The sequence below is a fragment of the Adiantum capillus-veneris genome, chromosome 29 (genome assembly GCF_014529385.1).
Source record: "Adiantum capillus-veneris isolate H3 chromosome 29, ASM1452938v2, whole genome shotgun sequence".
Lineage (NCBI taxonomy): Eukaryota > Viridiplantae > Streptophyta > Polypodiopsida > Polypodiales > Pteridaceae > Adiantum > Adiantum capillus-veneris.
In genome coordinates, this window is record NC_140959.1 from 96708363 (window position 1) to 96732204 (window position 23842).

Here is a 23842-nt window from a genome sequence, read left to right on the forward strand (position 1 = left end):
GGGAGCTTGGTGTGGGAGGCTGCTTGTGTGTGGACATGTACTAAGGCTCTCTTTGGATATTTGGCAGAGCAGACTGAGTGTCCCGCAGTGGGCTGTGGTAGTGCATATACCCGCCCGAGCCAGAGCGTCGAGCTATACCCGCATCGCCAATGGAGGCCATGATCGTTTTGCCAGTATGTAAGCCCCATACGAAGGCAGCCTTTGTGCTTACAAACAAGCGGATAACACAAATGGAAAGCAGAGACGGAGGGATGGTGGAAAGAGAAGGCCAACCTTCTTCAAATGTTTCTCAATGAAGGCGCACAATGGAAGAAGGAGAAAGAGGACTTGCACGCAGAGCTACAAACACTTAAGGGGGATTCACAAGCACTTAGAGAAGAGGTCACAGCCCTCAAGCGAGAGCTTGCAGATAGAGTAAGCAGTGGACTAGAAGAAGGGGAATTCCAGCCCTCGGTGATAGAGGAGATCAAGGTCATCAAGGAGCAGGTACGGATGATCACAGAGGAGGAGAAACAGAAGGTGGTAAAGACGTCTTCGTGGATGGATGTGATCACAAAAACGCAGAAGAAGGCGGATGAGGTCGAGAAATGGATAGAAGTCGCTAAGAAAGGGAAAGGGAAAGAAACCGCATCCGTCCCCACTCCTACAATCATCAACATGACTTTAGAAGAAGAGCAGCGAAGGAAAACTAGAGCCTTGCATATAAGAGTAACCGGTCTAAAAGACCGAGATGATGTGGAAGGAGAAGTCGAAGAACTTCTCCACATGATGGGTAGTGAGGCCACTCATACAAAGGCATGGAGGGTAGGGAAGAAGACACAAGGCAATGGGGAGACTTCAAAAGGGAGAGCTTTAATCATCCGTTTCCCATCCATGGAGGCAAAGAAGGACTTCGTGAAGAAGCGCCCTACACTAAACAAAACGGGTATATTCCTCGGAGATGACCTCACTCTCACACAGCTTGCGCATATGAGAGAGGTAATGCCAGAGATTCAAGGGGCAAGGGAGAAGGGAAAGACGGCCTTCTATAGAGATGGCCAGGTGGTGATTGTAGAGCGGCGCTCCACATGACGGTGCGAGACCCATGGGACCACACTCAAAGTTGCCACCTGGAATTGTAATGGATCTATGCGCCTTGATGTGGGTGCTTTTGAGGATAGTTTTACGGGAAGAGACATCGTCTTCTACTCTGAGACACATCAGGCCCCGGGGCAATCTATGCCTCACATTAGTGGCTATAGATGGGAGACAGCCTGTAGACAGGAGACACGATCAGAGCACAGAGGGCGGGGCTCAGGAGGAGTGGCAGTGTTATTCAAAGAGGAGTTGCAGCCATTGATACATATAGCCCGCAGGGATGAGCAAGCTAGGTACATGTGGGTGAGATTGAGAACAGAGACGGATAGATATCTTTACATTGCTATTTGCTACTTTCCCCCGAGTACGTCAGTTTATGCACCACCCAGACGACAGTCCCCCTTCTCTATCTTGGATGATGACATATGGGAGTTCTCTAGAGATGGTGACATCATCATTCTAGGGGATTTCAATGCTAGGACGGCCCATCATCAGACAGTATTTTATGATACTTCAGAGGAGATGCTGAGAGAGTGGGATGCTGCAGAGACGGGCCTATCTAGGCTATCACAGGATGGAGAACACACTGAGTATGGACGACACTTGATAGACATGGATTGGCCATCTTGAATGGCCTACAGAGATTTCTCGATGCGAGGGGTTTTACATGCTTTCCACATAGACATGGAGCCAGCACAGTGGATTATGTCATGGCACAACCGAGCCTCATCTCTAGTATCCAGGATCTCACAGTTGGACCCAGACCTGTTGGTGTGGCAGTGGACCATGCTCTTGTGTCGTTGACCATCTCTTTTCAGTTTAGTGTAGCACACAGGCTACGGGCAACAGCCCCTACTCGCTACACCTTCACACGAGAGACAGACTGTGTATACATATATGGGATCTACAGACGCCTGTGCACAGAGGAGCCAGGGCGACCTCTGGAGGAGCTTACTACTATACTGACACAGACACTACATGATGCAGCAGCAGAGGCATACCCACATACCCAGCCTGAGCAGACGCCGTTCGGGGAGCATGCCCCAGAACAGTTGGTATGATGAGGAATGCCGAGACACTAGAGCTAGACTTCAGAGAGAGGTGCTTTTGAGGGACATCACTCACAGACAGTCACAGATTGACTTCCGACGTCTAGTGCGGCGGAAGAAGAGGGCATTTTTGGCTCGCCTAGAGCAGGATCTATACCAGCTATTCTTGAGTCAGGACTCACGTGAGGCATGGCGGCTCTTTCATGAGCACTCCCCCCCCCCCCCTGCCATCACTTCTACAGAGGCCTGGGGCCAGTATGCATCATCTCTGTACACAGTTCTTGAGCAGCCCCCCCTTCCCGACCCCCTTGATCCATGCCCACACACATGTGCTTTTTTCACCGTTGAGATGGTGAGGAAGGCCATTGACAGGATGAGTATTGGAAGAGCATATGATCATGATGGCTTAGTGGCTGAGCATTTCACGCATGCCAGAGATTTACTAGCAGAACTTCTAGCAGTTATGTTTAATCGTGCCATGTGTGAGGGCTTGCCTGATACTTGGAGCCTATCTACTATTGTACCTATCTTCAAGTCGGGAGACCCTATGGAGCCTGGGAATTATCGCACTATCATGATTGGACACACATTGGCACGGTTGTACGCATCTATTCTTGAGCAGCAGCTAAGTAGATGGACAGAGAGGGAGGGGATACGCGCAGCCGGGCAGGCAGGTTTCAGGAGGGGTTTTTCTACTCTTGACCATATCTTGACACTCAGAGCCATCATTGAGGAGGGCAGATCGCGTGGGAGACGGATCTATTGTAGCTTTGTGGATTTCCGCAAAGCATTTGACACAGTGCCCAGAGCTAGATTGATGCGCAGATTACAGCAAATGGGAATACCCACAGAGCTCATTTGGGGGGTCATGGCATTATACAAGTCAGTAGTGGGGCATGTACGCACCCCAGAGGGTCTATCCACACCGGTTTACTCCACTATTGGGGTGAAGCAGGCCTGCCCGCTCTCTCCTACTCTATTTGGTATGTATGTGGATGAGGTTTCCGACTACATTGAGAGAGATGGTGATAGAGGTGCACAGCTGGCAAGGACATGGATTCCACTATTGTTATATGCTGATGATATTGTGTTGATCTCCGACTCTCCGGAGGGGATGCAACGTCACTTGGATGCTTTGCATAGGTTTGCCCAAGAAAGTGGTTTGTCCGTCAACCTTGGTAAAACCAAGGTCATGGTATTTAATACCACCCCACAGTGGATCAGGAGGTCAGCGCCCGCATTCACATACGGCCAGGAGAAGGTGGAGTATACAGATGCTTACACTTACCTTGAAGTGGTTTTTAGTGGGCCAGCATTTTCATTGAGGAGGGCAGCAGAGACTAGATTAACCAGAGCCCATGCAGCATTGGGTAGATTGGAAAGGATGTGTTCACAGATTCAGTTTCAAGAGCCTCGAACGAAGCTTTGGCTCTTTGAAACTTTGGTGGCTTCTGCATTGCTTTATGGAGCTGAGATTTGGGGACCTTCACTGGATCATCACGGGAGAACAGGCCGCAGTGATGGATGGGGGGACATGGAGAAGCCTCTGGTCTCTATGATCTCGCGACTCATTAGAGCCAAGGCTTCAGTACCACGTGCTATTGTACGAGCAGTGCTAGCTACGCCCCCACTAGTGGTTGAGGCACTCACCAGATCTGTCTCCTTCATACACTGCTGGGAACTTCCCAGAGATAGATATGCACGCCTTGCACTTGAGTCCTCTCGACAGTTAGCCATGCAGGGAGATACAGTATGCTGGTATGGGGAGATGACATCATGGTTTCAAGCGCATGGGTTCAGCATAGACAGATTGCCTCCCTTCCAATACTCACTGGATGCGCCCTCTCTGACTCTTACACAGTCCGAGATCAACAGGCTCATTCGCCAGGACTTGACTCAGTTAGACACCAAGAGGACATGGATACAGCAAGCACAGGAGCTGGGCACGAAGATGGCTTTCTACAGAGAGCATCTCCTCCAGCTTACGGAGGATGGTTTTGTGACGAGGCCCAGATACATGGACACCCACTTGTCTCATGGGATACGATGTGCTATTGGCCAGATACGCACATCTTCACACCAACTGCGGATTGAGACTGGGAGATACAGTGGAGTACCAGCAAAGGCAAAGACATGCCCCCTTGTGTGACATCGAGCCTGAGACAGAGTTGCACTACACATGCCGCTGCCCCGTCTACTACGAGATACGAGGCCGCTTCCATTGCTTGTTCAGAGAGGGCTTTGGACCATTCTCTAGAGTCATGCGGTACGAGGATCAGAGATGCCTGGGTTTGTTTTTGCTCGAGCTGCGCAGACACACAGAGAGCCTGATGAGAGGAGAGACTAGCCAGTCTCAGAGACAAATCACAAACTTCTTTAGAGCTGCCACTGGACACCCGAAGGAGTTACTACCACAGCAGAGCTCGTCGCCTTACACCAAAGGCACACTAATCGACCGAGCAACTGAGCTGGGGAGATCCAGACGCCCACGACTGCAGAGGACTACACAACATCAACGGAGGCTGCATCAAAGGATTCGGATCACTTTGGCTCGACATGCACGACGCCCGGTCAGACTACTGACCACGCAGGAGATTGATGAGATCCGCCAGCGACCAATGCTGGATCTCCTGTGATCTAGCTATCCCAACTAGCTGTTTAGCTGCTTAGTTCAGACCTAGCAGTTTAGGATTCTACAGTATTTTATTTTGTCATTTTGTCATCTTGTTACTCTTGTTACTCTGACTTTGTATCAGATCCCACCACATTGTAACTTTCTGGTCTCATAGGTCACTTTGGCCTTTTGAAGACGTTAATATAACATTTCATTTCATTTCATTTCTCTCTCTCCAACATTTTTGGCGCGTGTGGCTCACATTCTCTCCGTTGCTCACTCTCACATGGTATCAATCGCCAAGCATTGAGGATCTTCATCGATCTCCTTCCTACAGCCTAGTGCTAGCAATTTTGCAGCCTTCCATCGCAGCAAATTGCAAAAACGCTTACCAGCGTTTTTCAGCCCTAGCGTTTTCTGCAAACAGCCTTACATTTTTGCACGTGGCGGCCTCGATCTGCAAACCTCCTGTAGGGGCTAACCTCCTTGCTAAAGATCGCACCCAAAACAGCCCAAATCAGCCTTGCGTTTATGCTGGCAGATTTGCGTTTTTGCATCTGCTGGCGTTTTTGCACTTGCTACATTTTTTGAAGACCATCTGCGTTTTCAGTACAACGCCGAGCTTGTGGACTCGAGGAAGCGGTTTTCCCTCGCTTGGAGAGTTCTCTACTGCCAAGAACTTGCAGACCTACCCTTGGACAAATATCTACACCCAATCGGCACCATTTTGGTGCTTATTACTTGCTGTTTTTTCTCTGTTTTTAGCCCCTCGACGACTGAGAAGTGTGAGAACCCCCTCCTCTGACACTCTACGACGCTCCCATACCGACTGGTGGCGTATAGGCACACTTAAATCTCTATTACAGAAGCGTTTTCAACACCCTTTGCAGCGTTTATAGGGCGGACAACAAGCTGAATTTTTACCTTTGTGCGGTTGATCACTCCCTTGCTCGTCAGGACACCATCCGATGGTTGTCTAAGTGGTTATTTTGGACTGCTACAGCATTGGAGACGATACCTTCGTCGGCGACTTGCGATCTTATCGATCTACCTCTGGGACTACTCTTTGAGCACTTGACATGTCGACTCCGAAGCAGAAGAGAAGACAACAACAGTCCCAGAAGGGGGCCACTACGTCTTCTGCAACTACAGCCACTTCCACTTCTGCGACTACGTCGGCATCTGCCAACGCTACATTCAACAATTATGCCCTCACCCAGTTTGCTCAGGAGAAGAAGTTGGATTCACACAACTATTATGTGTGGAGGACACGAGTCCGCACAATCATTGCCTACCATCGACTTTGGGAATGGTTGAATGATTTCACCCATTCGACTACTTAGCCTTTCCTTCCCACCGCCACTCAAGCCCAGATCGACAAGTGGGTGGATCGAAACATACGACCGCCGTTGCTTCGCCATTTTGTACGGCTAGTGATTGTTGGGTTGAAGGCCTAAATAACCCCTTTTTGTACATTTTTATACTTTGTCAATGTTCAATATGAGCCTGGAGACTTTTTTTTTTAAGTCACTTATAATAAAAGTGGGAAAACCCAAAACTCGCTTATTGAGTTTTCCCAAAACAGTGAGCTCTCTCTCTCTCCCTGCTTCGATCCCTAGCGCTTCCTCTCTGCTACACTCCGCATCCTGCTTCTTGCCCCAATCCTGCACTACATCACGACGCACACCTATCGGTACCTTCTGCTTCGCGCTTTCAATTGGTATCAGAGCCCTAGGGTTTCAAAACAGCCCTACGCAGTCTGTTGGACAATGAGTTAAAATTGCTCTCCTACGATCAATTTCGCTTCCATCACGAAGCCCCTTGCTTCCGAAGTCGAAAAGGTCACCAAAACTGCCAAAACAGCCCAAAACAGACAGTTTCTAGGTCAAAACAAGTGATTTACAGGTTATAACAAGTCAAAACAGCAATACGCAGGTGTACCAAAGTTGTGGGATCACATGTATTGATGTTTGTCGCGACAAATTGAGTGAAAATCTGAGTACAGGTGCTTGAAATTGCACTTTTCAATTGAAATTTCAGATTTTGACAGTTTCATGTAAAGAAGTTGTGGTCTATCGTATGCAAAGTCTTGTGGTTGTTCCTATTTGCTGAAATTTTCAGCCTATTGCATCTCTCTTGTATACACACTTGTGGTTGAATTAAAATGGCTTCTTCCTCTTCCCCATCTGCCTGACACTAAAAGTTTGATGAAAATCAAACGGTTCGATGGTCAAGGCTTCGACCTCTGGCAAGAACGCATGCAAGGTATTCTTTTCTTAAAGGATTGTGAAGATGCATTGGAAGAGAATAAGCCGCCAGGTTTGTCTGACGAACAGTACGCCAGGTTGAATAAGAAGGCTATGGCCTACATCAAAATGGCTATTAATGATGACATTTTGACGGACAAATCAAGCAATTGGACTCTGCTTATGCAATATGGCAAAAGCTAAAGTCCAATTATGTAAACACCACGCCTGTGAACCAAGTGCATTTGATGCGAAAGTTGGTGAATATGTAGCTTGATGACTCGAAGTCAGCTTCTGAACATTTGAGTGCTTTTACAGGTGTGTTGAGTCAGTTGCAGGACAGTGGGCTTCAGCAATTCGATGATAAGCTGAAAGCTATTTTCTTGCTTATGACATTGCCAGATACGTGGAAAACCTTGGTTGTCTCTTTGAGCAACAGTCCCACCCTCACGTATAATGATGTAAGAGGGTCTATTCTCAATGAAGAGATTAGACGCAAGTCTAGTGGGGAAGGTGGCAGTTCTGCCTACAATGCAAGAGGTAGAAATCAAAAGCGTGATGCGGGCAACAGGACTCAAAATAGAAGTAAGAGCAAGACAAAGGATAAGGATGTCACTTGTTATCAATGTGGCAGAAAGGGTCACAAGAAACCCGATTGCAAGTATTTCAAGAAAGAGCAGGAAAGGAAGAAAAAAACGCAAGATAAGAAGAAGAAAGATGAGAAGAAAGGGGAAAAAACAACAGGCGATTCCTCCAAGGGGTGATTCCTCCAGGGATGCTGAGAATGCAAATGTATCCTCTAGTGTGGTCATTGAGGAGTTGTCAGACATTGAGAAAATCTTGGTTGCGGCTTCATGCCCCTCAGATTTGGTGATAGCTAATGCAAAAGACATGCTTATCTCGAAGAAAGATGTCATTGATGCATTGCTCAGTGCTAATGATGGCCTATCCCAATCATGGATCGTAGATTTTGGTGCTTCATTCCATGTGACTCCATCTTTGGAGTGTTTTGCTACATATGCTGAAGGCAATTATGGCAAGGTGTACCTTGGTGATAATTTTGCTTGCAATGTTGAGGGAATGGGTACTATGCGTTTGGCTCTTAACAATGGGCAAGAGCTTGTGTTGAATGATGTCAGGTTTGTACCAGGCATTAAGAAAAGTTTGCTATCTGTTGGCCAGTTAGATGCACATGGTTATACTACCATCTTTGTTGGCAGTCCATGGAAGTTGCTTAAGGGCTCTATGCTTGTTGCAAAAGGGTCTAAAAGAGGTACTTTGTACTATCTTCGATGCAAAGCTTTGCCTAGCAAGTTTCTTGTTGTTGTTGAAGTTGCTTCACACACGGAATTGTGGCATAAGAGACTTGGCCATATGAGCCAAAAGGGTATTGATGTGCTTTCCTCGCTCAAGAGGGTTGATGTAAAAAGCAAAAACTTGGATTTTTGTAACGATTGTCTTTATGGAAAGCAAAAGAAATCTTCTTCTTACTCTGGTGTTTCTCGCAAAGCTAATCCTCTTGATCTTATTCACTCCGATGTATGCACTATGCCTGTTAAGTCTTTTGGTGGTGCATTGTATTTTGTTACATTCATTGATGACTGTACTAGGAAAGGATGGATGCATTTGTTGAAAAGTAAGAGTGAGACTTCTAATGCTTTTAAGAACTTTCATGCTTTTGTCACTACACAAAAGAGTACTAAGCTTAAATGTCTCAGATCTGATAATGGAGGAGAGTATGTATCTGCTGAATTTTAGCGTTTTTGTGATGACAATGGGATTAAAAGGGAGTTGACAGCCCCTTATAATCCGTCTTCTAATGGTGTGGCTGAGAGGTATAATCGTACTTTATGCGAGAGAGTGCGTTGCATATTGTCCACCCCTAATCTTTCCCAAGAGTTTTGGGAGGAGGCATTGAAAACTGCAAATCATATTTGCTATCGCTCTCCTAATAGTACACTGAAAAATGGCATTCCAGAGGAGGTTTGGTTTGGCAAACCTGCCTCTTATGATCATTTGAGAGTATTTGGCTGCGAAGCTTTTGTTCATGTACGCAATGACTTGAGAACAAAGCTTGATATGAAGTCCATTAAAGGAGTCTTCCTAGGTTATGGGAAAGAAGGTGAAATGGGCTATAGAGTGTGGTTACCACAATTTAGAAAGGTAATACGCAGCCGAGATGTAGTGTTCAATGAGGCAAAATTGCTTACGAATGCTACAAAATCTGATGCTGACAAGAAAATAGTCAAATTTCAGCCTTCCGTGCCACCCATTGATATTGGAAAAGAGCCTCATGATGCATTACCGCAAGCTGAAATTGATAATCAGCCCGTTAACCTTGAGCCAGAAGAGGTAGGACATGATTTTGATGCTCCTAATGAGGATGGACAGACACCTGAATTGGCTGAAAATGATTTTCAGCAGCATGATAGAGCTGAAAATGAGTTGCCTTATGATGTAGAACCATTGCCTGAGAATGTAGATCATTGGGTACGCAGGTCAACTCGTTTGAGAAGGCAACCGCAGAAATTTAACCCCTCTTTGGATCATGTAATGTTGACAGATGAGGGTGAACCTCTTACATATAAAGAGGCAAAATCATGTGAGTCGAGAAGTAAGTGGGAGCTTGCGATGCAAGAGGAAATGAAATCCTTGTATGCAAATGATACTTGGGATCTTCTGCCATTGCCTAAAGGAAGAAAGGCTCTTCCTAACAAATGGGTACATAAGATTAAGGTAGTGGATGAAAAACCAAAGTACAAGGCAAGATTGGTTGCAAAAGGATATGCACAGAAAGAAGGAATTGAATTTCAAGAAATCTTTTTTCTTGTTGTAAAGCTTACAACTTTACGTGTCCTTTTTGCTCTCGTTGCGGTGCTTGATTTGGAATTGAATCAAATGGATGTAAAGACAGCGTTTCTGCATGGTGACATTGAAGAGGACATATACATGAAACAGCCTGAAGGTTTTGTAGTTCCTACACGCGAGGAACTTGTATGCAAACTGAAAAGGGCTCTGTATGGTTTGAGACAATCATCACGACAGTGGTATAAGAAGTTTGACACTTTTATGCTGTCTCAAGGCTTTAAACGAAGCCATGCAAATCATTGTTTGTATACGAAAAGGGATGAAGATGGTAGTCCCATCATACTTGTTCTCTATGTTGATGCCATGCTGCTTGCCGAGAAACATAAGACTAGTCTTGATGCTCTGAAACGTAAGCTAAATTCAGCATTTGCTATGAAGGATTTGGGTGATACAGAGCATATTTTGGGCATGCGTATTAAAAGAGATAGAAAGCTGAAATTGTTGTTTTTATCTCAAGAAAGGTACATTGCAAAAGTACTTGACAGATTTAATATGGCTGATGCTAAGTCTCTTGGGATACCTTTACCTCCATACACTAAGCTTGGCGTGAGGTGGCATTGAAAGCAATGAAGGGAATCCCTTATGCATCAGCTTGTTGTAACAGACTTGGACACTCCAAGTCAAGAATCAACCGCGACAACACCAAATAACCACTTCAAAACAATTCACAGATCACAATAGATTTGCACTGGCCCGGCGGAGTTCCGTGCCTAGAGATATTGGCCCCAAAGACTGGCACCCCTTTTGCTATTTCTTTTTATATTAATCAAATCAAAGTACAAGAGAGTAGCTAGGGTTTCACTCTCAGACTCTGCGTCCAGATGCTTTGAGAAGTGAAGCCCTCTCCACATATTTAAAGGTACAAGGGATGCCCAAAAGCAAAGCCCCAAAAGCTTTTAAAATAAAAAGCATAAGAGCTCAAAAGCTCTTCTCTCTCAAGTTCTCCTTTTTTTTTGTTTTAAAAAAAAAGCATTCTCTTCAAAAGCGAAATTCGCGTCGCTCATTTTTTATTTTTTTTTAAAAATTTATTTTATTTTTTTTCAGCTCCGCGATTTTCAGAAATTAGGGTTTCTGGCAGAAATTAGGGTTTGCAGAAATTTTAGGGTTTTTGATGTCCGCCACGTCATCACTTTGTGACATACCCCCCTCTTGAAAGCATTGTAATCGACCGCGATTACGCCTGCAAAACCGACAAAAGCCATAAACCGTCTTAGCAGACACTGACTGTTAGTACCTACGTACTAGGAACACACATCTAGCACATGTACAAAATCGACAGTCACATCACACGACATCACAGGACATTCAACATTCATTCGGATCTTAGACCATGATTTATCGGCAATGTAGCTAGCAATCACATCTAGGTCCAATCGGAACCTCATCGATGTTCGATTGACTAACCCCTATTGCAACCATGTCTATCAAGTAGACCAAAATGCTGCAGTCATTTCGTCTATCAGTTCCTGCACTCACAAGAAGTCAAGAACAAATCAGTATCATTATCACGAATTCCATTTCATAAAGTCATATAGCAGAATATTGTCAGCTCTCAATATCCCTAAAGCTCAAAGAGACATCAGTGACTCTAGTATCTAAATCAAGGCATCTGTTGACAAAGGAGCGGAGTAACTCCTCTCTTGTGCATCCCACTGCACCAGATCTTCGGCCAAGCTGAATTTCTGGGTTCCGTTTGGAGTAGACTATGCTAAACCAAAACATCGAGGTAAAGTTTCACAATCTGAGGAGTATCTACTAGGTCCTCCTCCTCCATCCACTTCGCATCAAGTGCAGGATAATTCTTGAACTTAACCAAGAATCGCCTTCGGACTTTACCCTTATTCTTCGTATCCTTATGTGCCAAAATCTCTTCAGGAACAAGGATCTCCTCGTTTTCGTCCACTTCGGGTTGCTCGTCAGGCTCCCCATCATCAGGAACATCACCTTTAAAAGGTTTCAAGAGACTCACATGGAAAGCATTGTGAATCCTCCAAGTATCTGGCAGTTTCAATCAGAAGGAGACATCATTTATCTTTTCAGTAATCTGGAAAGGGCCATAGTATCGCATACTAAGCTTTGGAAAAAGCCTCTCCTTTCCCTTTTTCTTTCGTAGGCGTGCCTTCTCAAAAACGTAAGAGCACCCAATCGTCCTCCTTCAATTTCGTGTCGCGCCGATGGCGATCCGCTGCCTTCTTTTGTCGTTCTTGAGACTTCTGCAAAGTCTCGCGAACCTTCGCGAAAGCCGTATCCAGATCTCACGTATATTCATCCGCTTCAAAGATCTTATCTTTCGTGCTTAGGAAGGGTGGAACCTTCGCAGCACCTTCAACAATTTCAAATGGCGCCTTCCCCGTCGACGAGTGTATCGTGTTGTTGTAGGCAAATTCCACCAAAGGTAAATATCTTTCCCATTGAGTCTTCTGATCTGAGATATAAGACTGAATTGGCAATCTCGGATTGCCCGTCAGTCTGCGGGTGGAACAATGACGAGAACTGCAACTGCGCGCCAATGTTCTCCCAAATTGCCTTCCAAAACAAACTCGTAAATCTGGGGTCTCTGTCGGAGACAATTGTCTCAGGCATGCCATGTAATCTGAAAATCTAGGCCACAAACAGTCTCGCTAAGTGATCCGGCTTGACTGTTTTCTTCACTGGAATGAAATGAGCCTGTTTGCTAAACCTGTCAATAACAGTCCAGATACCATCGTGACCACTCTGTGTTCTCGGGAGATCAAAAATGAAATCCATCGCTATACTTTCCCAGGGGCGGGTGGGTATGGGTAAAGGCTGTAACAATCCCTGTGCCTTATGCTTGTCAAACTTGACCTTCTGGCATACCAAGCAACTGCGCACAAACTCCTCCACATCCTTCTTGAGTCTCGGCCAAAAGAAGTATCTCTCTACCCCTTTCATGGTGGTAGCAATGCCGCTGTGACCCGTAAAAGGTGGACAGTGGCATTCAGTCATAACCTTTTCTCTCAACGGTTGTGTAACGCACAACATAGTCTTTTTCATCAAGTAGCCTTCCCGAAGGGAATATCCAGCTATTGTCTCCCCATCCCGTATCCGTGTGAAAATATCTGCAAAATCTATATCTGTGGCATACAGATCGACCATATCCTCGAAGCTCCTATGATGTATCGCGGAAATAGCCAGAACCAACGGTTTCCGAGACAAAGCATCTGCCACCACATTCTTCTGTCCCTGCACATGGACAATCTGGAAGTGGAACTGTGACAAGATGTTCGCCCACCGCATCTGCTTTTCCAAAAGCTACTTCTGTGACAAGAAGTAGCGCAAACTCTGATGGTCTGTAAAGACAGTGAAATCCGCTCCGAGTAGGTAATGCCGCCACTGAGTAAGAGCATGGATAACCGCCAAAAGCTCTTTCTCATAAATCTGTGATGTCATCTCCGGCCTAGAGAACAAACGGCTCTCGTAAGCTATGACATGGCCTTCTTGCATCAAGACCGCACCCGGACTACGACCACAAGCATCACAATATACTTCGAATGACTTCTGCAAGTCCGTCAAAGTCAAAATAGGTCCCGTAGTCAATTTCTCTTTCAATGTCTGAAAGGCAGTCACCTCTGCGAGTCCCCACGAAAAAGGTACTCCTTTCTGTGTCAAGATATGCAAAGGGGAAGCAACCTCTGCAAACTGTCGTATGAACCGCCTGTAGTACGAACACAGTCCCAAGAAGCTTCTAACTTCATGGACATTCTTCAAGTCGGGCCAATCACGGATAGTCTCTATCTTGACCGGATCCATTTGCACTCATGCTGCTGACACAATGTGTCACAAAAAGTGTATCTCTGGTAGGAAAAATTCACTTTTCTTTGCATTAATCACTAACTTGTGATCTCGTAATGCTTGAAAGACCTGAAGCAGATGATCTCTATGTTCTGCCTCATTCTTGGAGAAAATAATGATGTCATCAAAGAAAGTGCCAACAAATAGCCTATACTCTCGAAAAATCCTATCCATCATCCGGTTAAATGTCGCAGGAGCATTGGTTAAGCCAAAAGGCATCACCAAAAACTCAAATAACCCAAAAGTCATCCAAAAAGCTGTCTTGTAGATGTCTCCCGGCGCTATCTTGATCTGATGATATCCACTCTTCAAGTCAATCCTGCTAAAGCACGAGGATCCCTGTAACCTGTCAAGTATATCATCGATCCTAGGAATCGAAAATCTGTTCTTGATGGTGATTTTGTTGAGAGCTCTATAATCAATGCACATTCTCCAAGATCCGTCTTTCTTCAAAACCAACAACACTGGAGAGCAATACGGTGAAGTACTAGGCTGGACAAGACCCTTTTCCAAGAGGTCTTTCACTTGGTTCATAATCTCTTCATTCTATGCTCGGCTCACACGGTAGGGTGGCCGGTTCGGTGGTGTACTACCACGTATCAGATCAATGGTATGATCTTCAGGACGAGTAGGTGGTAACTCTCCTGGCAGGCCTTCTCAGAAGCAATCGGCATGAGAGTGTAGAAAATCTTGGCGTTCTTTATCAAGTTTAGACATATTTGTCCTAACATCATCACTCAACTCTTTCATGAAGATCGAGTAAACAAACAGACTGGATTTCATTAATTTTGAAATGGCCGAAGCCGATACAATAGGGACAGACTCGCCCTTCAGTTTAATATCAAGTACAATTGTTCTCTCCTTTTCTGTAGTCAAAGTCGCTTTTCTCGCCCGATAATCGACCACGGCATTGTTCTTGTGGTACCACGGAATCCCTAAGAGAACATCACAACCCTCCAAAGGCATTATGAAGAAGTCCTCATGCCCCAAATACCCCTGACAATGCAACCGAAGTTTGCCAATGACAGGTGTAATGGCTACGTCTCTGCTGGGTGCCGCTAGAACTGCCTCTGCAAGTGGTCCCATCCGATCAGGAGTAATCTCAAGCCGCGCCGCCAATTCCGGTGAAATGAAGTTGGCCTTTGCTCCTCCATCAAAGAAAATCAGGGCCTCTTGATCTTTCACTTTGCCCCAAGCTCGGCAAAGTTCTGTACTCTCATCCATGGTGTCGGGATCAGTACCCACACAATCTGGAACCAGTCCTGTTTTCATCTTGCCTTTTCGTACACGGTCCTCAGCTGCTCTCGAACTCTCAGGCCTTTCGTCGTCCTTGTCATTCTGTTCTTTCTGTGCCTTTTTAGGGCACTTCGCGCAGATATGTCCAATTTCCCCGCATCCAAAGCACATCCCCTCCCTGATGTAGCGAGTCTGCTCCTGAGGAGTAAGTCTGGGTCGTGCATCCTTTTTCTCTGGGTTGCTCTTTCTTTTTCTACTTTCATTCCCAGAAGTCTGTCCGGTTCGTTGTGTCGTGACCTCATCTGTGGGGTAGGTCAGACTGCCAGAGTGAATTGCAAAGCCCCGCTTCGCATGACTCATCAACTCCTGAATAGAAGCTGACTTCTGTTCCAAGCAGTGGTCTCGGATCTCTGTAGGTAGACCCAATGTAAACCGCTCAATCTGTTCTCTCAACGAGATCTTCTTGAATGAAGAGGCAGGCAGAAAAGAGTTCCAGAATCTTTCACAGTAAGAATTCACTGTATCGCTCTTGGTCATCCGGAGATGGTTCCAAGCAGCTCGTATATCTCACTCAAACTCTTGAGTCAACCAAGAAGAAATAAAAAGCCTCTTGAATTTCAGCCATGTAACCGGCACAGTCTTGCTTAAGAGAAGCGTGGACCACCAAGTACGAGCATTCCCCTTAAAATAAGAAGCAGCTCGCCGAATCTTGGAGTGCTCTCAATAGCGTCCTCCCACGAAAGCGATGTCAAACTGCTATATAAAAGACAAAGCCTTTGAAGCATCCGAGTATCCCGAAAAAGTATCAAACTTAAGTGCTTGGCCACCTTCCTTAAACTCTCGGACTTTCTTGCTTTTATCTTCGAGAAAGTCATACTGGTTGGCTTTGTAAAGATTCTTATTGTTCGCATAAAAGTTCCTGTTGTCAGAGTCTGAACTGTCCGTAGACGAGTCCTCTGTAGAAGTGTCACTCACTGGGCGAGACTTAGACTTCCTTGCCTTTTTCTTACTCTTTCCGAAGCGTTGTTTCTTGCTTCGCTTTTTGCTTTTCCTGTTTTCTTCGCTCGAGTCTAAAGAGCTAGAAGAACTGTTAGAAGAAGAAGAAGAAGAACTGGATAGGCCTTCAAACTTGACGCGCTTCTTCAGTTTCTTTGCTTTATCGAATGTCGACAGACGACCCAAATATCCCGGGAAGTCAGTACCTTTCTTCTACTTTTTACCGTGCTTTTTGCCTTTCTTTTGCACGTCCAAAAGATGAGCAATCCGTGCATCAACCACGTTCTCCAGTTCCTTCTCCGTATATTTCTTGGAGGCAGAAGGTTTCTTGAGAGCGGGTTTCGAGAGTGGTGTTGTGGTTCTCTGCCACTGTGTGTACCTCTTCCACAGAGGTCTGGTTCATATATTTTGCCATCTTCGGGTCCTTGGCAAAATTGAGCATCATCTTTGTTGCATCATCAATCAATTTTCGACGCTCCATCTCTCGCTGCTCCGCTGGAGTAGGCCTAGGCGGGCCATACTCCGTGCCGGAATCTTCGTTGTGATCCCTGCCCGCATCTCCAGATGCAGAGGGAGTCGACTGATCATTGCCTGAAGCCATAGGTGCCCCGGAAAAAAAATTCGAGGATCGGATTTCCCGTAGAAGAGAAATCGGCCGTGCTTTGATACCACTGTAACAGACTTGGACACTCCAAGTCAAGAATCAACCGCGACAGCACCAAATAACCACTTCAAAACAATTCACAGATCACAATAGATTTACATTGGCCCGGCGGAGTTCCGTGCCTAGAGATATTGGCCCCAAAGACTGGTGCCCCTTTCGGTATTTCTTTTTATATTAATCAGATCAAAGTAAAAGAGAGTGGCTAGGGTTTCACTCTCAGACTCTGCGTCCAGATGCTCTGAGAAGTGAAGCCCTCTCCACATATTTAAAGGTACAAGGGATGCCCAAAAGTAGAGCCCCAAAAGCTTTTAAAATAAAAAGCATAAGAGCTCAAAAGCTCTTCTCTCTCAAGTTCTCCTTTTTTATTGTTTTAAAAAAAAAGCATTCTCTTCAAAAGCGAAATTCGCGTCGCTCATCATTTTATTTTTATTTTTTTAAAATTTTTTTCAGCTCCGCAATTTCCGGAAATTAGGATTTTTGACAAAAATTAGGGTTTGCAGAAATTAGGGTTTCTGATGTCCGCCACGTCATCACTTTGTGACATTGTGGTTCTCTTATGTATGCTATGGTTGCCACTCGTCCCGACATTGCTTATGCAATGGGAGTTGTTAGTCAATACATGTCAAATCCTGGCAAAGCGCATTGGGAAGCTGTCAAAAGCATTCTGAGATATTTGCAAGGTACACAATCAAAGTGTATCTGTTATGGCAAAAGTGACTTAAAGTTGCAGGGATATTGTGATGCAGACATGGCAGGTGACATGGATACCAGGAAATCTACCGGTGTATTTGCCATTGCTGGTGGTACAGTCTCATGGTGTTCTAGGTTACAAAAAATTGTGGCTTGAGTACTACTGAGATTCAGCCACAGAGGCTTCAAAAGAGGCCATTTGGTTGGACAGACTTGCAAAAGAACTTGGCATGCCTGCTCATACACCGTGTTGGGTTGTGATAGCCAGAGTGTTGTCTATTTATCCAAAAATGCCATGTTTCATGCACGTACCAAACACATAGATGTGCAGTACCACTTCATACGACAGGTATTGGAGGATGGTCTAATCACCTTGACTAAGATCCACACACAGGATAACCCTGCAGATGTTCTCACCAAGAGTCTTGCTAAGGCTAAACATGAGCATTGCATACAGCTGGTGGGAGTTGGTTAACTAAAGGCGTCATTTATGCTTTTAAGTGGGAGGTTGTTGGGTTAAAGGCCTAAATAACCCCTTTTTGTACATTTTTATACTTTGTCCAGGTTCATTTTGAACCTGGAGGTATTGAACCTGGACACATTTTTTTTAAAGTCACTTATAATAAAAGTGGGAAAACTCAAAACTCACTTATTGAGTTTTCCCCAAAAACGTAAGCTCTCTCTCTCCCTGCTCCGATCCCTAGCGCTTCCTCTCTGTCGCACTCCGCCTCCTGCTTCTTGCCCCAATCTTGCACTACATTGCGACGCGCACATATCGGTATCTTCTGCTTCGCGCTTTCAGTGATTGTCCCGGGTTGGCCACCCATCGCACATCATGTAGATTGCATGGGCGGACACTTTAGCACGTGTCCGACCGGTCTTCACTTCTAGCACTTTCCCAAAGTTGGTTAAACCCTTCAATCTCCAAGGTGCACGTTCTTGACTTTTAACGACTCAATGTACACACTTAGCCAAGATCGGAGTGATCCTAAACTAATCTTAGAACTCAGTTAAGCTCTTAAATGAAGGGTAGTGGCATCACAATGATACGTGCCAAACATTTACAACTTAATAAGAGATGTTCTTGCCCTAAAAAAAAATGCAAGGAACTATGAAGCAATTGAGTGAGTGAGAGAGAGAGAACCACTTAAACTAGCTTTAGAGTAAAAGCCTAGGATCCTAAGCTAGTACTAAGAGATATTAACTCTATACAAGCTTTGATACCACATGTTGAGATTAGGGTTAGCTTATTGAGGATTAGGATTAGTGGCGTTCATGGTAGCATAACCTAATCCTACTAAACAAGATAGCACATAGACACAAGTTTAATGCAAAGTAAGGATATGCTAGATTGCTTGATTACTAAATTGAGTACCTTGAGTGTACTTATATAGCACTTGGAGATGGGGATATGCTAAGGTAGGTGATGATGTGTCAGTCACTTGACTAACATTCAATGTAGGTGCATTAGGTGGCTTGGCTCTTCACATGGGTGAGAGGTCATGATCATGTGATGGCACGTATGCCTCATACATCATAGGACCGAATAGATAAGAGTAGGTTTGTGTAGGTGAAGCTAGGTTTACCATAACACATATGGCTATGAGTGCCACATGGATATGCTTCATCAACCTCCAAAGCCAATTCTATACATATCCCTAGATAGGAGTGTCTAGAATCCTAGGAGGATTAGTACTGGCAATTTTGTGAGCCTATTGGTAGGACTTGCATGTCCAAACGAGTCCATCAGATTAGGTTTTAATCCATTTGTCAAATGGGTCACAAAACGGCGAGTTATTGCCAAAAGACTCCCATGTGCACATTTTCCCGCCTTGGCACTCCCAGCCTGGCACCTCAAATTCACTATAAAAGAAGCCATTGCCCAGGCGTTTTCCCAACTAAGCAGCTAGCACCAACACATGAGCCAACGATTTTGCAGAATAGCCCTAGCGTTTTGCCTCTTGCAACCTTGGCGTTTTTGCCCATTCCCTGCAAGCAAATGAGCCCAGCATTTTGCAAGCCATCGGCCCAAAGCAATAAATCAACCAATCATTTTCAATTTTCAACCCTCGCCATCGCCAGAAAGTGTTGGATCTACTAACGCTATCTACCTTGCTGCAGCCTAGACCTTTGGTAGCCCATCGAGCCTCTTCTCTACCACTCCCTTGCCCCATCGAGTGCTCCCATTGCTATCCATTTTCGACTCCATCATCATCTGCGTTTTCAGCCCTTCATTCCTCTCACATCGGGAGTGTAAATCAGTCCTAGATCTACCCCTTGGTGGCCATCGGCAACCACTCATCCAGACGGATCCAAAGGTGCATCAAATCAGCCCCGGAGGTGGTTCAATTTGAAGAGTGACTGCCTCGACATCCTTCATTCGAGTCAATAGAGTCAACATTGAGGTATTGCTTGCGTGTACATTCCATTTATGCAATCAAAATCAAACACCACATCGGCAACGGTGTGGGGGGCCCTTGAGAGGGTTGGTTGGGATCCCATCGGCTGTCACTCTCCTTCTCTCTCTCTCTCTCTCTCTCTCTCTCTCTCTCTCTCTCTCTCTATATATATATATATATATATATATATATATATATATATATATATATACATATATATATATATACATATATATATATATATATATACATATATATACACACATCTCTACCTCTCTCTCATTCTCCCTCTACAAGGAGATAAAAGGAACCATCATTCGTGCTAAATAGCACAGTAGCACACATTCAAGCAAGAAAGAAGTAAAGATTTGTAGAAGTGTAAAGTCTAGATCTTGTCACCGTTTCAATTTTGCAAGTTGCCCCACAATGGCCTTATCTTCCTCAAAGGTGGAGTATTGTGTTGTTTGCAATGTTACATGTGAGCCTGTTTGGTTACAAAGGTTGGTTTTGGAAACTCGTTTTCGCAACACAACCACCAATTTTTCCGACAACCAAAGTTGAATAGCTATTGCGAGGAACACAATGTTTCATGCTCAAACCAAGCTTGTAGAGATACAGCATCACTTTGTTCAAGAAAAGACCAACACTTTGTTCAGGAGAAAACCCTTGATGGTACTATACGTCTTGAGTATTGTGCCACGTCAGATAACCATGCTGATATCTTCACCAAACCTTTACCAAGTGCGACTATACCTTCATGCCACCTCCCTTGGATTGGTTCCTCATCCAAGAGTTGAGAGGGGGTGTTGAGAGTTCCATTGTCCAAAAATGGCAGAAGATGAGCATGCACTTGGCACCTTAATCACAGGTTGTTCACAACCTCATGTCATAATTATGTGCACTTATTAGATGCTTGCACCTAAGCATGGCAAGCACTTCAAAAAAAAATCTGGATACCAAGACGAACATAGCGAAATTGGGCTTAAAACACAACTATATAAAATCCCATTGTGGAGGAAAGTGAAGACCTTGCTAGTCCAGTCAACGAGCTCAAGAGCAAAGAATTCAATAAATCAACATCCAATGCCGAGTAGAAGAAGAAAATAAAGTAGCCACTACCAATGCAGTGTATTTTGTGAGCCTAATCACATGAAAGGGGACCAGGACCATAGATTCCAGCCACCAATCCACTTTTCATCGACGAAAAGTAGCTGATGATCATACCTGCTTGTTTTTGCTCTGACGGGGTGCCACTTCTTTGAAGAACTTCCATCTCAACAAGATCCAATGACATAAGGCCGAGTGTGAGGCCAGACATGGTGCCTCCAAACAAGACAAGGAACAAGGAGATTCCCGCATCCACGAGTGTCCCGACTGAGATGCTTGCACCTCTGCGAGAGACATGAAAAATAAGTACTCAAAGAGTGAGTTGATCTTAAATCTGCTCGGTCGAAAGGAGGATGACCAAAATGCGCCCACACAGAGATCAAAGCTAGCATTGATTTTGCTGAAAACAGACAAGGATACTTACAAAGATGTGAGAATTTCCATGGTTGCTCCTCAGTGAGCGAGTGACAGAGAGCGTGTTCGTGTGTGTCTCGCAGACCGCAGCTACGGTAATCTGATAGAACGAGGCGAGTCTGCCAACGTTCTTTATGTTTTCCAACCCACCACGTGTTGTTGCCTGGCCTTACAAAAAAAACGTGAGCAGAAAATCCGAAATTCGGAATCTTCAGTCAACGGTTTGATTGTTGAGAGTGAGACTTTGTGTATCACAATCATAACAAGGGGCGGCACTACCGCGCACACGGTGGCACTGCCTACTGTTAGAGAGAGAGGGAGAGAGAGAGTCGGTCAGCTTGCTCTCATCTCTACACTCCTCGCGATGTTGCTATCAGCAAAGCCTTTTTTACGCAATCGCTATTTTTATTACAGAGCAGCACTATTTTTTTTACAAAGCCTAAAAAATGTGTACAAGATTTGATAGGCACCACGCCTATATCACTATCTGCAAGCAAGCAGTGCCAACAAGGGTCGTCACTATCGCGTCGACAACGGCACGGCCTGCTCACACGCGCGCACACACACACACAAACACAAAGGACCTTTTATAGCTCCTTGCTCGAGTCTCTGCTCGAGTCTCCTTGCACGGCTACTATCATATAGCTTTATTTACATCAACGCTATTTTTATTACAAGCATCTATAAAGTTATGTTGAGAAGTAGCATCTTGAAATAGCTTCTAAAAGCCTTAAACATTTGATAGGCACCATGCCTAAATGACTCCCTGCAACAAGCAGGCATTGCCAAGAAGGTGAGGAAGCACGAAGGCATGCTAATGATGAGATTTATGGAGAGTAAGTTTGATGAGTGCTTAAAATCACATGGAATTTTTGTTGTGTTTTAATGTAGAGTTATGTAATCCATTATACAAACATAATCACAAATGTTTTACCAATATACCCCTCTAATTTGTGAAAATTCTCAAAATACTCCTCAAATTTCAAGAACTCCCATAATACCTCCAATATTTTGTCATGAATTTCCAAAACACCCTTCAAATTTTCCAAAATTCCCAAAATATCTCTGGTTATGAGCCTAAATATCTCCAAAGATTTTAAAAATTTTAGCTTTCATAAAAAGACTAATTGTCTATCAATACAAGCTTTGGAGATAAATTGCTTCATTATTTTAAAACATAATTGCCTTTTTGCGAGGTAATTTGTGACAAATTACATGCTAAGCATTCAAAAACAAATCTCAATCGTCAAAAAAGAATAAAGATTCAAAAAGTTTTGCAAAAATAAATAAATCTTGAACAATCCAATCAAATCTTTGAAATTAGAGCGGTATTTTGGTAATTTTTCTAAAATAATAAAGTGAAAGGTGCATATTGCACATTATCATTTGAAACCAAAATAAAATGAAAATAAAATAAAATAAAAAGACACATTGAAAAATTAAAACAAAAAAAAATAATGTCTTCATAAAACAAGTGAAAGTGTCACGACGGCTTTCAAAAACAATAAGAAAGTTATAAAATTGTTAGGTTGAATTAAACTGGTATCGGTGTTTAGGAAAGGATTGCCTCAGCTTAGTCTTGAGCCGATTGAAAATCGAGACTAGCTAGCTGCAAACCATGGTAAATGAAAGAAAAACCGATGAGATATGTGAGAAAGTTGTCCAAAAATTTTGCAAATCTCAAAATTTCTGCTAGTATTTTCGGTTTTCTTCTTTGTGAGGAGGAAACTCGATCAGCAGCCGTTTAAGAAATGTAAAGCCATGTGAAGTTGTGAAATGAAATGTGAAATAAAAAGAACTAATTAATTTGTGTGTGTGTGTGTATAGAATTTATTACAATTATGCAAGGCGAAGCTTCAGTTTAGCATTCTAAAACAATAAAATGCAAAAAAAAACATATATGTGGGTGTGTGTGTGTGTGTGTGTGTAAAATTTTTTAAAATTATGCAAGGTGAAGCTTCACTTTAACATTTTAAAACAATAGAATGCAAGAAAAGTAAAGACGTGTCAGGCTGTGAAATGAAAGGTAAGTCTCCATCATGCATTGAAAACAATGAAAGTCTCCCTAACCCAACACAACACTAAGGGTTTCTTTTACAAAACCAAAAAGATAGATTCAATAAGCATAAAAAATAATAATAAGATTTAGTGAAATATTTTTTTGTGAAATCCTTAAATAAAAGGACTCTTTATAAATCAAAATATTAGAAAACAAATATTGAATGAATACTTCACATCATGGACCAAACTTCTATGGTTACACTCTTTATTCTTTTGTCCTCTAAAGGCTTTTTGGTATGCTAAAGGCCTTAATATCTATACAAGTGAAGGTCGTTCAATTAAAATTGTTTGATATGTGTCCCTCAAGAAAGCTTAAAAGTCTCAAAGAGAAGAAACTCATGTCTTTTCAAGTGCTATTTCCCAAACCTGTATTCTTTTTTTTTTTCCGTGAGTAAAAAAGCTTTAGAGAACAAAGATTGAAAAGTATTTATAGGAACTTGATCCAAGATGTGAAGTATTGATTTAATATTTTTTTATATTTTGATCGGTAAAGAGTCTTTTTGTCCTTTTAAAGGCCTTGGTGAAGGTAGTTTAAATTTGTTTGCTTGACATGTGTCCCTTTAAAACTTGAGTGATTGTGCAAACATTTGCCGTGGCCTCGAGATCCA

General features: G+C 43.9%; 1 protein-coding gene across 1 annotated transcript in view; it reads right to left on the reverse strand.

Annotated features, from left to right (window-relative positions):
• Positions 1-21341, reverse strand: part of LOC147419631 (DUF21 domain-containing protein At4g14240-like) — a 64915-nt gene extending 43574 nt beyond the window's left edge. The window contains exons 1-2 of the mRNA XM_086505665.1: positions 21184-21341; positions 20877-21043 (exon numbers count right to left, since the gene is read on the reverse strand). Coding sequence (XP_086361791.1) covers positions 20877-21043; positions 21184-21203 — 187 coding nt within the window. The 5' untranslated portion in view covers positions 21204-21341. The remainder of the gene's footprint in view (positions 1-20876; positions 21044-21183) is intronic.
• Positions 21342-23842: the final 2501 nt, after the last annotated feature.